General features: G+C 41.4%; 1 protein-coding gene across 2 annotated transcripts in view; it reads left to right on the top strand.

The window, feature by feature from the left end:
• Positions 1 to 11,817: 11,817 nt before the first annotated feature.
• Positions 11,818 to 17,820, top strand: part of adcy9a (adenylate cyclase 9a) — a 171,660-nt gene continuing 165,657 nt past the window's right edge. For both annotated transcript variants that reach the window (XM_043711471.2, XM_043711470.2), the window contains exon 1: positions 11,818 to 13,698. In XM_043711471.2, coding sequence (XP_043567406.2) covers positions 11,985 to 13,698 — 1,714 coding nt within the window. In that variant the 5' untranslated portion in view covers positions 11,818 to 11,984. The remainder of the gene's footprint in view (positions 13,699 to 17,820) is intronic.

Here is a 17,820-nt window from a genome sequence, read left to right as displayed (position 1 = left end):
CACTTGTACAGAAAATTAATATTCAGAGTCAGGTCTACTTCCAGGGGTACTAATTGCAGACCTGTGGTATAAAAGGTGGTATGCTGACAACAAAGCACTACTTATCGAATCATGAGGTTCCACAAAATATTATAGATGAAATAAAATCTACAAGTTTAGGATATGGATTAAGTTTGAACACCAAAAATACAAAAATGATATTAGACAGAACTAATACATTAGAAGAAAGCTAGTGTGAAGATTGAAGTAGATAGTATCACATTGGAACAGGTAAATAAACGACTATTTAAGAAAAGAGATAATAGAACATGGTCGATGTGATGCCAAAGTCAGAAGACTGGAGATAATCAGACACCATTTTGTGAAGGTGAACAATGTGTTAATAAAAAAATCCAAGCTATTAGCACTGAAAACAACTCATAAGATGCTACATTCTATACATGTGCCTGAAATTTGGACAATAAATAAAAAAAGTGGGAAAAAAATGAGATATTTGAAATGTGGATAATAAGTCACTTACTTAAAATTTAACAAGCCAGAAAATGAACGAATAAGTGCTTGAAATTGCAGAGCAAAAATAACTCTCTAGAAAGTGACATCCAGAAAAGAAAATAATGATTTTGGACATTTGACCATAGCTGGACATTTGACCAGCTATGACAGTCCTTCCATAGGACAAAGTAGAGAGTAGCAGAAAGAGCGATCAAGTTAGGCATCGTTGGATGACAGGCATTACAAAGTGATTAGCTACAGTCAAGATACAGAGCATATATGAGAATGGTGCAAGACAGATGTGCACGACATACTACGAATAGGAACATAAAAGCCTTCCTTTCTTAGAGACAGAACTGCTGAATATGGAGCCAGGTCCTTTGTCCTTGGTGTTCTCTTACCACCAAATGTGGTGGAAAATTGATAGTCTCCACCAACAACCCAAAACATTAATAAGAGTACTGCTGCTGGCATTATTCCAATTTCAGTTCCAATGTAACAATAATATCCTTAACGGAAGCAGAAAGCTTTTTTGAAGCAATATTTTACACACTTTAATGTAGCAGTAAAACTTTACAGAAATGAGAATGGACAGGACAGTCATTTTGCAGCAGTGAATTTCAGACCCTTTATAAGCGCTGTTAAGCTTAAGACAGCTTTTATAACACCAAATTATATCCCTCCATGGTTACTATTCTGCTGTTTGACCAATCCAATTTCTGGGATGGCCAGTCTGACATATGAAGAGAAGCTGGATTGATTAGGAAAATATTCACTAGAGTTCAGAAGAATGAGGGAAACTTATAAAATTCAAACAGGATTGGGCAGGGTATTCACGGGAAGGACATTCCTGATGAATAGGGGGGCCATTTAGGATTGAGATGAAGAGAAATTTCTTCAGCCAGAGGATAAGGAGTTGTGGAGTTTTCTGCCACAGAAAGTGGTAAGGCAAAAGCATTGAATATTTTCAAGAAGGAGTTAGATATAGCTCTTAGAGCTAAAGGGATCAAAGGGTATGTGGAGAACGTGAGAAAAGGATATTGAGTAGGATAATCAATCATGATCATATTGAATGGCAGAGCAGACTAGAAGGACCAAATAGCCTATTCCTGCTCTTATTTTCTGTGTTTCACCCATTCATCAAGCTACCCAGGAGTAAAGCTTCCTTGAATATGTAGAATGATACAGTTCTGTACAGTTCCTGGCAGAAAATAGACAATCACCATGTGATATCATTGTCTTCCTAAGCTGAATCTGCCAGGATATCGTTTGGAGTCTCTTTCAACTGAGGCTTTTCAATTTTTAAATTAAGGCCTCTGCCTTGTAATGTCAGCCGAGTCCATCCATCAATGTTTAATCCAGAGGATCCTAATAACTGGAGGGTAAATTGTGTGGTTAGAGTTTCTGATAATGAAATATATGAAATTTTAAATGAAGATTTCTCTGTTTTCAAAGCAAAGGATGAACTCAACACAAATGCAAGAGCTACTCTGAGAAGGAAAGTGTGTGTGTGTTTCTGTGCTCAGAGTCAGAGGGTTGTCAGTTCAGGTACAACTCCAATTCATATACATAGATTTATAATCCAATAAGTCTAGAGGAGCCCAAATGATTTTCTCACTATTAATTTAAGTGGATAGAAAAATCAAATATAAGTTTAGGTACAGTGTGTACTCCTACTCATTTGATCTTCCTGCATTCTTACTACCAGTAGATGACCTGGTTACTATTTCTAAAAGCAGCTTGCTAAAGTTTGAATGAGATTTGTCACTGTGATTCTTTAGTGTTAAGAGAACAATTCCATTGTTGAACAGATTATTTGTTACCAAGATCAACTGAGAAGTTTTCTTATTAACATTGCTATAATAGGACAACATATTTGTTGCACTTTATACCATCAGTTGTGTCTCTATTTAAAATGGTGTAAAGTGACTTTTATCCCATCTAATATCTCTTGGGCTGAGTTTATTCTGGAACATTCATCAGAAATAATTTCCTGGATTGAAGCCAGTCTTTACTTATTCCCCAGTACTCTGTTTTACAATTTACTGGGATTTATTTTTATATGATGCTGTGCTAGTCTGAAGTGATTTAATTTGACAGTTTTTTTTCTGTTCAGCTCTTGCTGTTAGACTGCATGTTCATTACAACCATAGACCATTCTGCCCATAGAGTCTACTCGACCATTCAATCACAGCTGATGTGTTTCTCAACCCCATTCTCTTGCCTTTGCCACATGACCTTCAATCCCCTTACTAATCAAGAATCTCTGTCTTACATATACTCAATGATTTGGTGTCCAAGGTCTTTTGTGGCAATGAACTCCACAGATTAACCATCCTCTGGCTGAAGAAATTCCTCATCAGCTTTCTAAAGGGTTGACCCTTCACTCTGAGGCTAGGTCCTTTAGGTCCTAGTCTCTACCACCAGTGGGAAACATCTTCTCTATGTCCACTCCAACCAAATGTCTCAATATTCTGCACATTGTAATAAGACTCCCCCATCATCCTTCTAAACTCCATTGGGTACAGACCAAGAGTCCTCATTTGTTACTCATACGACAAGCCCTTCATTCCAGAGATTGTTCTTGTACATCTCTTCTGGACGCTGTCCAAGGTCAGCATATCCTTTCGTAGATACAGGGCCCATAACTACTCAACATATTCAAAATGCGTTCTGACCACAGCCTTATACAGTCTTGGCAGTACATCCCTACTATAGTATTCCAGTTCTCTTGAAATTATTGCTAACATTCCATTTGCGTTCCTAACTGCAAATTGAACCTGTTTGTTAACCTAAGGAGAATTTTGAACGTGTACTAAGTTCCTTTATGCTTCAGATTTCTGGAGCGCTTCCTCATTTAGAAAATAGTCTGCACCTCTATTCTTCTTACCAATGCTTAACCTCATACTTCCCCACATTGTATTCGATTTGCCAGATCTTTTCCCACTCTCCTAGCCTGTCTAAATCCATCTGCAGCCATCCCACCTCCTCAAAACTGTCTCTCTACCTATCTTTGCCATCTGCAAACTTAGCAACAATGCCATCAGTTTCTTCATCCAGATAGTGAATGTATAACATGTTACCTGGAGTTCATTGTTGCACTCAATGGTTCCAACAAGCTGATTATATTGGGTTTGCACTCATTTGAACTACGTTCAGGTGAACAATTAACGAAACTTTAAATAGTCACCTTAAGTAATAAAGCCCTTGTTATAATTGAAAGATAAACACATATGGAATAAAATCAATTAGACCGAAGTTCAATTTGAAATATAACCTATTAGACAAAATGCTGCCAAGAGCTGAGCCCGTGACCAAATTCTCAAGGAATATGCTACTGAACTGATTGACTGGTTCGAAAAGTGTGGTGCTAGAAAAGCACAGGTCAGGCAGCATCTGAGGAGCAGGAGGGTATACGTTTTTGGACATAAGCCCTTCATCAGGAATGAAGGGCTTAAGCCTGAAATATTGACTCTCCTGCTCCTCTGATGCTGCATGACCTGCTGTGCTTTTCTAGCACCACACTTTTCAATTCTGACTCTCCAGCATCTTTAGTCCTCACTTTCACCTGACAGACTGGTTCTCCAACATAACGTATTGGGATGAGGATGATGCAGGGCTGAGCTCATCATTCTCTTCATAACTAACTCTTACCTCAGCCAGAAAGCAATGGCACTGGTGATTTGCTAGTATTTTGCCACAAGGTGAAGACAAATTGTGGTTGATACATTGAATCCCACTGTTGGTTGCTACATTTTATTGTTACAAAATATTAATTATGGGAGGCACTTGTTGCAAAATTCCAATAAGTCAAAACAGATCAGAATTCTTTAAACAGTAGTTCCTGAGTTTGTTGGTTGGAGAAGAAAACAGACCAAAACAGAAGCAAACATTCTTTTCTGCAGGAGTTAAGTTATACCGTTAAAAAGGAAACTGAACTACATGGAGTCTGTGCAGTTTGTGACTAAGTAAAGTAAGTAAAGAACAACTGGATGATTCTGTGCCACTGGAATGCAGGAAGAAATTCTAGCAATTAGTACACAACAAAATGTTGGAGTCAGGGCTCTAGAAAAATCCTGGGACGAATGTGGGTCAGAAGAAACCATGTGTCATTAATAGTTTAGTAAGGAGGTCTGTTAGCTCAGTTAGCTTGACAGCTGGTTTGTAATGCAGAATGATGCTGCCAATAGCTTGGGTTCAATTTTTGCACTGGCTTTTTTTTAAAAATGCATTTGCGGGACATGAGCATTGCTGGCTGGTCAACATTTATTGCCCATTCCTAATTGCCCTTGAGAAGATGGTGATGAGCTGCTGTCTTGAATTGCTACAGTCCTCCTGCTGTGGGTTGAACCTCAATGCCATTCAGGAGGGAATTCCAGGATTATGATCCAGTGATGATTGACGGCTGACAGTTACCACAAAGGACTCTTCTGCTCAACCTCTCCCCTTGCCTGCAGTGTGATGGCCTTCAGGTTAACTCACCAATGAGAGAGCAGCCCAATGGTCACTTTATCTTTACCACAGTGAGTAACAGTGAAGGAAACTTACAAACAATAATTGTTTTGTGCAACTCAGCCAAATTAGAGCTAAGGCAAAAAGAAGACTTGGTTAATCTCACTGTTTGTGAAAAGCTGTAATATTGCCTGTAAGTACTGGAGTGCTGTTTCCAAGAATCTTGGGGAACATAATCCCAGGGAAGACAAACCCAGAACGTGAGCAATTGTTAGGGCAGTCCATGACATAATGTCTCAAGGGAGTTTCAATGCTAAATGATAAAAAAAAGAGAAATGTAATCATGTGTGAAGTTTTAATGTGCTTTGATAATTGTCTCTCTAATAGCTGGGGTGATTGCTCAGAAATGCACATGATACGCATTGATCATGTTTACCACTTGATGTCCTCTGTGGGGTGTTCAACCATAGTTCGTCTATCACCCATCTTTTCCTCATGTTAAATTTTTATTAGATTGCAAATCATATCCACCTGTGCAATAATAAGCATGTTTGAGTAATTTTTATTCATAATAAACTTGTTATTCTTTGTTGACTAAAGAAACCTAGCTGACTTTTCTTCTAATACTAAATCAGACCAAAACAAATACAATTATCCATATTAATAATCTGTAATTAGCAGTGAAGAGTAAGACTAGAAAAAATATCAATATAGCTTTTATCCTCAGTCGTAACATTTCTATCAAACATTTAGGATATACATTTCTGATAATAGATGCCAGTGAAAACAAAATTACAAACAGTTAAAATCTTCAAGTTCCATAAATGGCTTGGTGAATAAATGATATGATGTGTATTGAACCAAATCTGAAGATCCTAGCTTTTACTCCTAATCTATGCTAAATCCATTTATTTCAGTAATTTGGTATCATGAACTGGTTTCAATGTGCCTGGATTAAAGAGAAATGTCCAGCCAAATTTCAATTCCTGAATGTCATCTGGCGACAGCTGTGAGAAAGTGCCTATTTACGGTTGTTGATTAAAGATAAGATTGAATTAAATGGTGATGCCCCCATTGCAGGAGTAGTATGCCAACTCATAAGAACATAGAACATTACAGCGCAGTACAGGCCCTTCGGCCCTCGATATTGCAGCGCCCTGTCATATTAATCTGAAGCCCATCAACCTACACTATTCCATGTACGTCCATATGCCTGTCCAATGACGACTTAAATGCACTTAAACTTGGTGAATCTACTACCGTTGCAGGCAAAGCATTCCATACCCTTACTACTCTGAGTAAAGAAACTACCTCTGACATCTGTCTTATACCTATCTCCCCTCACTTTAAAGTTGTGTCCCCTTGTGTTTGCCGTTCCCATACTTGGAAAAAGGCTCTCCCTGTCCAACCTATCTAACCCTCTGATTATCTTGTATGTCTCTATTAAGTCACCTCTCAACCTTCTTCTCTCTAATGAGAACAGCCTCAAGGCCCTCAGCCTTTCCTCGTAAGACATTCCTTCTATACCAGGCAGCATCCTAGTAAATCTCCTCTGCACCCTTTCCAAAGCTTCCACATCTTTCTTATAATGCGGTGACCAGAACTGTACACAATATTCCAAGTGTGGCCGTACCAGAGCTTTGTACAGCTGCAGCATAACCTCCTGGTTCCGGAACTCAATCCCTCTATTAATAAAGGCCAAAACACTGTATGCCTTCTTAACAACCCTGTCAATCTGGGTGGCAACTTTCTGGGATCTGTGTACATGGACACAGATCTCTCTGCTCATCTGCACTCCCAAGAATCTTACCATTAGCCCAGTACTTTGCAGTCCGATTACTCCGGCCAAAGTGTATCATCTCACACTTGTCCACATTAAACTCCATTTGCCACCTCTCAGCCCAGCTCTGCATCCTATCTATGTCTCTCTGCAACCTACTACATTCTTCGTCACTCTCTAACAACTCCACCGACCTTAGCAAGAAAAATGGCTTGCATTTATAAAGCACTTTTCACGATCTCAAGACAGTTCAAATACTCTACAGCCAATTAAGTACTTTTGAAGTATAGTCCCTGTTGTACTGTTGGAAACATGACAACCAATTTGCACACAGCAATGTGATAATGACCAGATCATTGTTTCGTGATGTTGATTGTAGAACAAATATTGGTTAGATCAACAGCAAAAAAAATTTCCTTTTTTCCTTTGAAACAGTGCTATGTGATCTTCTATGTCCACCTGACAAACTAAACAGTTCATCAGCTTAACATCTAATCTGAAAGATGGCACTTGACATTGCAATGTTCCTTCAGTGCCCACTACAGTGGGAAGTCCTGGAGTGTGATTTTGCCTTCTAATGGAAGGAGGCATTTGTTACAGTCAGGCGATGCTGAACAAGATACAACTTGTATTGGTTTCACAAAGCTTCCACTCCAGTCACAAACTTAAGGGGTAACGTCAGCCTTGAGATACTTCTGAAGGATGATCTTTTATTTTAGAGTGGCAGTGAGGATTTCACTAATGTTAGGATATAATGTTAACGTTTCCTTCACATCTTCATTGTCAAGGATTGTAGCATTGACATTGGTTATATTGTACATGGTTGACCTGTAGCGAAGTATCAGGAGGCTTTCATGTGTACAATTGGAAATTCTGGTAGTGTATCCAAGATACTATTCTGGTGGCAAAAATTAGGGCATGGGAATAAGGGTCACACTCAACCTTTCCTTTCCAGTAGAAATGCATCCTCCTGTTTGTGCCTTCAGTTGATCCTTCCCAGGAATGGTGTGGAAAAGCCAGTGTTGGACTGATTAGATTAGATTAGATTAGATTACTTACAGTGTGGAAACAGGCCCTTCGGCCCAACAAATCCACACCGACCCGCCGAAGCGTAACCCACCCAGACCCATTCTCCTACATTTACCCCTTCACCTAACACTACGGGCAATTTAGCATGGCCAATTCACCTAACCCCTGCACATTTTTGGATTGTGGGAGGAAACCGGAGCACCCGGAGGAAACCCACGCAGACACGGGGAGAATGTGCAAACTCCACACAGAGAGTCGCCTGAGGCGGGAATTGAACCCGGATCTCTGGCGCTGTGAAGCAGCAGTGCTAACCACTGTGCTACCGTGCCGCCCACAAAGTTGACTGGATGGACAAAGTTAAAAATCACACAACACCAGGTTACAGTCCAATAGCTTTATTTGGAAGCACTAGTTTTCGGACCGCTGCTCCTTCATCAGGTGGTTGTAGAGCAGGACCATAAGACACACAGTTTATAACAAAAGATTTGTATCATGCAACTGAAATGATACATTGAACAAATCTAAATTGTTGTTAAACCTTTCATCTTTTAGAATGGGTTGGCAGGTTTGGTTCATTAGTATGTAATTCCCAGAACTTTTAAGTCACATTCTCGAGATAACTTAAGGTTTTATTAAAAAAAAGTGACATCTCAGCTTAGACAATGCATTAAAAGTTAAGGTTAGAGTCTGTCTGTATCCCAATCTTGAGTCAGACTGGTTCTATTTCCAAGAATTTACAAAATATTACATGGATTGACTGCCTGCAGTTGTGCATTTTTTGCGCAAAATAGAATGTAACTGCAAATATAATACTGCAAATACAAATTTGCCCCACAGACTTGTGTGTGCGCGTGCATGAGAGGGAGAAAGAAAGTGCGAGTGTGATGAAGTATAAGTCTGTGAGAGGGTATGCACGTGAGAGTGTATGGGAGGTGCATGTGTTAATGACAGAAAGCATGTGTATGACAGAGGGTCTGCACGAGTGTGTGCGTACGTGTGAGGGAGTATATAGTGTAGTGGGTTACCTGTAGTGTGACATGAATCCAAGGTCCCAGTTGAGGCCATCCTTATGGGTACAGACTTGGCTCTCAGTCACTTTGCATTGTTGCCTATCCCGAAGTCGCCTTGGAGATGGTCACCCGAAGATCCAAGGCCGAATGTCTCTGACTGCTGAAGTGTTTTTTGACTGGAGGGAACACCCCTGTCTGGTGATTAAGTGTCTGAGTAGAGGCTGAGAGTCAGGTTCGGTACCCATGAGGATGGCCTCAACTGGGACCTTGGGGTTATGTCACACTACTGGTGACTCACTACACTATACTCTTTCCCCACCCCCTCCTCCTTGTCTCTCTCACACACACATGCAAACTCTCTTTCTTACACCCCCCCCCCCCCCCCCCCCCCACTCACAGGCTTATACTCCATCTTGCAAACACAATCACACATTCTCTCATGTGCACACAAACTCACTGTCTCTCTCATGCACACACAAGTCTATGGGGTGAATTTGCATTTACAGAATTATAGTTGCAGATACATTCTATTTTGCTCAAAACAAATACACAACCTGCATACAGTCAATCCATGTAATATTTTGTTAATTCCACCTTGGAAATAGAACCAGTCTGAATCATGATTGGGATACAGACAGACTCTAACCTCATACCTTTAATGCATTGTCTAAGCGGAGGTGTCACTTTTTAAAAAAATAAAACCTTAAGTTATCTGGAGAATGTGACCTGAAAGAAGTTATGGGATTTACATATTAGTGAATGAAAACGTTCAACCCATTCTAAAAGATGAAAGACTTAACAACAGTCTTGGTTTGTTTAATATATAATTTCAGTTGCATGACACTAATTTTTTTTTATAAATTGTATGTCTTATGGTCTGGCTCCACAACTAGCTGATGAAAGAGCAATGCTCTGAAAACTAGTACTTCCAAGTAAACCTGTTGGACTATAACCTGGTGTTGTGTGATTTTTAACCCCTTCCCAGGGAAAGATTTGACATTTCTGTCATCTGTGGGTAGATTCTTAGCAAGGAATCCCAGGTCCCTGGTTTAGATTAGATTACTTACAGTGTGGAAACAGGCCCTTCGGCCCAACAAGTCCACACCGACCTGCCGAAGAGTAACCCACCCAGACTCATTTCTCTCTGACTAATGCACCTAACACTATGGGCAATTTAGCATGCCAATTCACCTGACTGCACATCTTTGCACTGTGGGAGGAAACCGAGGACCCAGAGGAAACCCGCACCGACACAGGGAGAATGTGCAAACTCCACACAGTAAATCGCCCAAGGCTGGAATCAAACCTGGGATCCTGATGCAGTGAGGCAGCAGTGCTAACCACTGAGTCACCGTGCTGCCCATTGACCTTGTTGATAATTCTCCATCATTCCAAGACCTTGATAGAAGCCTGCATGTCTTTTAGTTTAACATGAGGGCCTTGCAACACAGTTATTATCCAAATAATCTTAACAGATTGTGCTATGGCCTCAGTGACATACTGAAATAAGATGGCCAGAACCACCTTGCATTTGCAGCCTTCTTCCAGACACAGAATCCTCCTTCATCTCTTCTTCTGTTGAGAACTTTTGGACCATACTTTCTCTGACACTGCTCCTGTGCTTGCTACCATGTAGCAAGGAGCTTCCAATTCATTGTTCAAAGGACTGTTATAGCACACAAATCTCTCTATCATGGCAAGGTGGTGATTCACAAAGAGCACTTTAACAACTTGAGCCTAATGCTGACAATGCCTTGTTGCAAACGAGCACAACCCCTTTTGTTATTTGGACGGTTGTGACTTGGGACTGTACAATGAATATTCATATCTGACAGAAGTAAGGCCATTGATGAAGGAGCTGAAGATGAACTGGTCTGGGACACCAGCCTGAGAAACTTTGCAGTGCTGTCTTGAGGGTGGAATGATTGGCTTCCAACAATCATAACCTTCTTCCTTGTGTTAGGCATAATTCCAATCAGTGGAGAGATTCCCCATTTTCATTAGCTTTAATCTATTTCCATCATCCTTTTTAGGTAGATGCAGCTATCCAAGGCATTGGCCACTTTTGGAACACTGAGTTCAGTTCTAGTCTCCTGATTCAAGGAAAGACACTGTGAAACTTGAAAGGTTTCAGAAAAGATTTATGAGAGTTGCCAGAGTTAGAGCTATAGGGAGAGGTTGAAAAGCTGGGGCTATTTTCCCTGGAGTGTCAGAGACTGAGGGGTGACCTTTTGAAGTTTACAAAATCATGAGGGGCATGGATAGGGTGAATAGCCAAGGTCTTTTCCCCAGGGTAAGGGAGTTTAAAACTAGAGAAGGTATAGGTTTAAGAGGATAGAAGAAAGATTTAAAAAGGACCAGAGGTTTTCACACAGAAGATGGTGCATGCATGGAAGCATGGAATGAGCTACCAGAGGTGGTGGTGGAGACAGGTATAATTACAACATTTAAAGGACATCTAGATGGGTACGTGAATAGGAAGGGTTCAGAGGACTATGAGCCAAATGCTGGCAAATGGGACTAGATTAATTTAGAACATCTGGTCGCCATGGACGAGCTGAACCAAAAGGTCTGTTTCCGTGCTATAAATTTCTATGACTCAATTTAAATTCTCAACAACTATGTTGTGTACTATAGAAAAATTCGGTTCCTTTCATGTCCTCTGGTCATTGACTTGTTGCTAACTAAAATATTTCACAACTCTGAACATCTCTATCAAATTTCCCCAATCTTCTTTGCTGAAAGAATAACAATTACGGTCTCTCCATTAAACCAAAACCGGGAATGCTTAGTCGTGTTCTAGTAAATGACAAATTATAAACTTATCCTACACCTCAGAAACTATAACCTGTCATCGAACCACATTTCTATCTCAACATCCAGACATCCTCGCCTTTCTTTACCAGCGCTTGCGCACCGCAGCTTACAGGCACGAGCAGATCACGTGACTTATGCCGATGGCGGTTCGGGTTTGATTTGATTGAAGGAGGGAGACCGTCAGAATGCGCGTGCGCATGAGCGGGAGGGTGGGAGAGAGGGACCTCTTTCCGGTAGCGAATTCCCGGATGAGCCCCCCTTCCCTCAGTCCCGGCCGCGGCGGAAATGGTGGATGGAGCAAATGAGCGGCCGTACAGTTCAGAACACGACACGGCGACAACATTAGCGACAGGGCGCCGATTTCGGCTCCCACCACAGTCTCCCGCAGATCGCGGACACTCTACATGGCGACCCAGCAACTGCGCGGTACCGAGGTTTACTGCGACGCCAGCGGAGACTGCAACCATGTTGCTGTCAAGATCAAAAGCCATAATATTCAGCATCAGCAGGAGGAGGAGGAGACGTCGGCTCCTCAGCTCCAACACCAAGGCCCTGGGCCCACCAAGTACAGCATCTCGTCCAGCTGTAGTTCTGGGGAGTCAGTCAAGCGGGCGGCCCGTAGTCCCCGGCGTCGCCGGCGCAAGTTTCCTCAGCTCTTCGAGCGGGCATCGGGCAAGTGGTGGGATCCCGCCTTCGACTCTCGGAACCTGGAGGACGCGTGTTTGGAGCGCTGCTTCCCGCAGACCCAGCGCCGCTTTAGGTACGCGTTGCTCTACCTCATGGTGGCTGCACTGCTCTGGGCCATTTACTTCGGCTGCAGCGTGAAGGACAAGGGCCAGGCTCTTGGGGCCGCTTTCCTGGCGCCCACCCTACTCTTTCTGCTGTGTTGTGCCGGCCTGTTGGCGGTCACCTTCAGTGGACTCTACTCCCATTACTATGTCCGAATCTCTCTGCTCTTCACGTTACTGGTCTTCGCCTTGTCGCTGGCCACTCGTTTCCAGGCCGGCACTGGCAGCGGAATGGGCTGTAGCGGGAATGACAGCCAAGACTCATTTCCCTGCTGGAACTACCTATCGCCAGTTGGGAGTTTTTCCATCTGCGTGGAGGTGCTGCTGCTGCTCTACACGGTCATGCCGCTGCCTCTCTATCTCTGTTTCATCTTCGGCGTTTGTTACTCGCTGTTGTTCGAAGTGTTGGGCTATCATCTAGGCAGCGTGGAGTGGCCCCAACCGCCAGGTTCTGGCCAGCATCTGCTGTTGGAAGCTACGGCCAAGCTTTTCTTACATGCCTGTGTGCATGCAGTGGGCATCCACCTCTTCATCATGTCACAAGTACGCTCTCGTACCACGTTCCTGAAAGTGGGCCAGTCTATCATGCACGGCAAGGACCTGGAAGTGGAGAAAGCCCTGAAGGAACGCATGATCCACTCGGTCATGCCCAGGATGGTGGCGGACGAGTTGATGAAGCAAGGAGACGACGAGAGCGAGAATTCCTTCAAGCGTTACTCCACCTCCAGCCCGAAAAGTAAGAAGAAGAAAACCTCTATACAGAGAGCGCACATCATCTTCAGGCCCTTCACCATGCAACGCATGGAACCCGTCAGCATCCTCTTCGCAGATATCGTGGGCTTCACTAAAATGAGCGCCAATAAATCCGCCCACCTGCTGGTCGGTCTCCTCAACGACCTTTTCGGACGGTTCGATCGTCTCTGCGAAGGCACAGGATGCGAGAAGATAAGCACCTTGGGCGATTGCTACTACTGTGTGGCTGGCTGCCCCGAACCCCGCTCTGACCACGCGTATTGTTGCATCGAGATGGGATTGGGCATGATTCAGGCCATTGAACAGTTTTGTCAAGAGAAAAAAGAAATGGTTAACATGAGGGTTGGGGTGCACACGGGTACTGTCCTGTGTGGTATTTTGGGAATGAAACGCTTTAAGTTTGACGTTTGGTCCAACGATGTGAACTTGGCCAATTTGATGGAACAGCTTGGGGTGGCCGGAAAGGTCCACCTTTCGGAAGTTACGGCTAAGTATTTGGATGAACGTTATCTGAAAGAGGATGGAAAAGTGATGGAAAGGGTTGGCACACAAAGTGTGGTGGCTGATCAACTGAAAGGTAACTAATTTACTTTCCTTCTATATAGTGATGAATGAAATGTTAAAGTTGGATCCTTGATTCTAAGTCAAACTGACTTCGTATGGTATGAAGTTGAGTTATACTGGACTCAAAATATTAACTGTTTCTCTCTCTGCAGATGCTGTCAGATCTGAGTTTTTCCAGCAATCTATTTGTTTCATATCCTATGAAATTGTGTTCGTGCAAAATAAGATATAGCTTATAAAATTGTTTTATTGGCTAGCAATGTATCCATAGTTATGTTTGCCACTATGAATTGAATTGAATTGAATTTATTGTCACGTGTACTGGGACACAGTGAAAAGCTTTGTCTTGTGAGCAATACAGACAGATCACATAGTTAAATAACATAGATAAGTAAATAATAGGTAAACAGCAGCAAAAACCAAAACACAGATACAGACGAATGCTAAGAGTTTGAGTCCATTCAGCATTCTCACAACAATAGGGTAGAAACTGTTTTGAAACTGGCTGGGGTGTGTGTGTGTGTGTGTGTGTGTGTGTTCAGACTTCTGTACGTTCTCCCCGATGGTAGAGGTTGTGAAAAGCATAGCCAGGATGGGATGGATCTTTGAGAATGCTGGCGGCCTTTCCCCTGGTAGATGGATTCTATAGATGGGAGGTTGGCCTTTGTGATTGTTGGGTCGAGTTTTTTACAGGATGAGATCAATGATGAGTGGGTGGAAAAGTTACAAATGGGATTCTGTCTCCAGAAGTGTAATGTGACACGTTTAGGGAGGATAAGAAAGCAAGGAGTACACAATAAATGCACAGTAAACTGAGAGACATTAGAGTGCATGCCTACAGGTTACTGAAGGTAGCAGGAACAGATAGTTAAGGCAGTATTGGTGACATATTGAGTGCACATGCAGTGCTGCATCTATATAAGACACTGGTAATGACCCAAATAAATGATTTGTACTTTTCTGGTTGCCATTTTACTGGAAGGATGTAATTACTCTGGAGAAAATACAGTGGAGATTTACAAGCATGTGTCAGGGCTTGAAAATTACAGCTGAGGGAATACTGGATAGGCTAGGGATATTGCCCTTAGGAAGGGGGTTGAATTAAACAAACTAATACAAACTAATGAGAGGCTTGTATAGAATGGGCAGAGAAGACATATTTCCCTAATGAAAAATCATTTACCAAGAGTACAGATTTAAGGTGATCAATAGAAAGATTAGAGGGGATGAGAAGAAAATCCTTTTCACCCACAGGGTGATAGCTATCTGGAATTTACTGTTCAATTTGATGGTTGACATGAAAATTCTTGACACATTTAAAGGAACTTGGGTCAGCACCTGAAATACTGTAAACTGCAATACTCTGGACCAGGTGCTGGATAACAGAATCCCTGCAGTGTGGAAGCGGGCTGTTTGGCCCATCAAGTCCACACTGACCCTTCGAAGAGCATCCCACTCAGATCCGTTCCCCTATTTATCCCTATAACTCTGCATTTTCCATGGCTAATCCACTTACCTGCACATTTTTGGACTGTGGGAGGGAACCAGAGTACCCAAAGGAATCCTATGCAGGCACTAGGAAAATGTCTGTATGGAATTTACACAGTCATCTGAGGTTGGAATCAAAACCATGTCCCTGGGGCTATGAGGAGCAGTGCTAAACACTGAGCTGCTGTGCCAGTGTAGGATTAAATTGGTTGGCTAGTTTATTCAGCTACTGCAAATGCAATGGCCTGAATGGTCTCTTTCTGTGCTATAATTCCTCTGTGGTTCTAACTTTAAGATTTCTGTAAAGTTTTAGTACCGAACAGGTTTAGTGGCAAGAAGGAATGAGGAAATTGATTTCTTGGTCACTGTTAAATTCTAAATATAAGTTTTAATTGGAAAAAATTAACAAAGTACTCTGCTGTAATTTTTCTTGCTTGAAATTTATTACTTCATTTAACACTTATAGTCTTTACTAAAAGTTTACTAATATATAAACATTGCTTTAAAACTATATTCTAGCTGTTTAATTAGTAAAAACTTTTAATTTATTGATTTACATTTGCTGCTGTCATTAGCTTGTTTTCAGTAAGTGGCATCTCTCTCATATTTGGGTGCTTTGCAAATACAATGCTAGTGTGATTGATACTGACATGTAATTGTCATTTGAATATAATATACTATCTTTCTTAAAAGGTGTATCCATCCTGTTTTGTGAAGTTCCAGTGCATTTCTTCTAAATCTTTTGGAGCACCAGGAATTAAAAAGATTAATTTGTTTCTAAACTGTGCTTAAGCTGTCTTATCACTGAACTAAAACTTTAATTGGTCTGTGAAGTTGATGTTTGACCATTTAAAATGACAGCCGTGCCACTAAAGGTTTTGTAGTTTAAAAGGTAGGTTGTCATTAGGGGAATACTTTTACTATTTAGCACTACAATGAAATACTGGGTGGAGTGGAAATAATTTCAGTTGGAAATTGAGCATCTTGCAAGTACCCCCTTTTTTTTCATAGTGTATTATTACCAAAGCAGTAAGTCCAGTAGTTAGGTGAGTGATTTTTGACTTTGCAGGAAGTTGTATCACTGAATCTGTGATAGATCAAAAGGATGAGCACTCTGGGTTATTAAATTAAGCGCCATATGAGGCAGAAATGTAGGGGCTAAACCTGCAGCGTTTTCATACAGGAAAATCTCTCTTCAAACACCTTTTTAAAATTCTAATTTGAACCAAAATGTCAATAAAATAATGAATTTAATCTTTGGAAGAGTGATTTGTTTTATAATCTGTTCTACAATTCATGCATTGGAACATTGAAAGTTTAGATCAGGGAAACCAAAAATTTAAAGTTGTAATATTTTTCTGAATGTATGTAAAGAGCTAAGTCTGAATAAATTGTAAACAAGCACTTTGTATGATTCACTATAAAAATATTTCAGTCACACTGCCAGCATCATTGAAAAACTAAACTACTTCTAGGTCTGTTGAGAAATAAAAGGATTACAGCACTGGGGTTGAGATAACTGAAGACTTGTCTATAGAATTCTGATTTTATTCCTTACTTTGTAAGAATTGCTTAGAATAAGAAGGGGAGTCCAGCAATAGTTTTTCAATTCAAAAATGTAATTTTTGGGCAAGAAACATTTCTGCACGAAAAAGCTTACTCACTACAGTTAGTTTGAAAAAAAGTCGAAGCTGAAATCTGTATATAAACAAGATTTGATTTTTTTTTCTTATTCATTCAGGGATGAGGGTGTTCCTGGCCAAGCCAGCATTCATTGCTCATCCCTAATTGCCCAGAGGGCAGTTAAGAGTTAACCATATTGCTGTGGGTCTGGAGTCACATGTAGGCCAGACTGGGTAAGAATGGCAGCTTCTTTCCCTAAATGATTTTAGTGAACCAGATGGGTTTTTTCCAGCAATCGACGATGGATTGACGGTCATTGTTAGACTGCTAATTTCAGATTTTACTGAATTCAAATTACACCATCTGCCATGGTGGGGTTCGAACCCAGGTTCCCAGAACATTACCTGTGTCTCTGGATTAACAGTCTAGTGACAATGCAACTAGGTCATCCAATCAGTATGTATGTTGCCTTATCTGGGTGCTTTGCCCTGTAAAATGACTAGTTCATTGAGAAACTGCTGCTCCATAGAAAACTGTGAACTCATGATCTGTGCAAATGGGTGATCGTTCTCTCCCTCCAGAGCCCAGAATAAAGATGGAGGTGGTAAAACTATACTGTATCTCTGAGCATTTTGTTTCGACTGAGGGGGCAAACAGGACGACAGAACCAGATGTCATGTGCACCTCTATGGATCCAGTGGTCACCAATAATTTTTAGTTGATCATTTAACACTACCTAATTTTTAGGACAATAAGCTTGCATGTCTCATTCTGATTGACACCACTTTAGTTTGAGACAAAAAAGCATCTGAACTCGACTGGCTATTTCTTTGTCTCTCTGTAACTGAATTGTTAGCTAAAGCTTTTCCAAGCATCTGGGGCAGCTTTAAAATGCTAATGAGGCATAGAGTTGTACAGCAAGGAAACTGACTCTTTGGTCTGACTCGTCCATGCTGACTAGATATCCTAAATCAATCTAGTACCATTTGCTAGCATTTGGCCCATATCCTCTAAACCCTACCCA

Source organism: Chiloscyllium plagiosum, unplaced genomic scaffold (genome assembly GCF_037043375.1).
Source record: "Chiloscyllium plagiosum isolate Xiang-an unplaced genomic scaffold, Cpla_swu_hap1 HiC_scaffold_20, whole genome shotgun sequence".
In the NCBI taxonomy this organism is placed as follows: domain Eukaryota; kingdom Metazoa; phylum Chordata; class Chondrichthyes; order Orectolobiformes; family Hemiscylliidae; genus Chiloscyllium; species Chiloscyllium plagiosum.
Note: the sequence above shows the minus strand (reverse complement) of the source record. Positions and strands in the feature narration are given on the sequence as shown.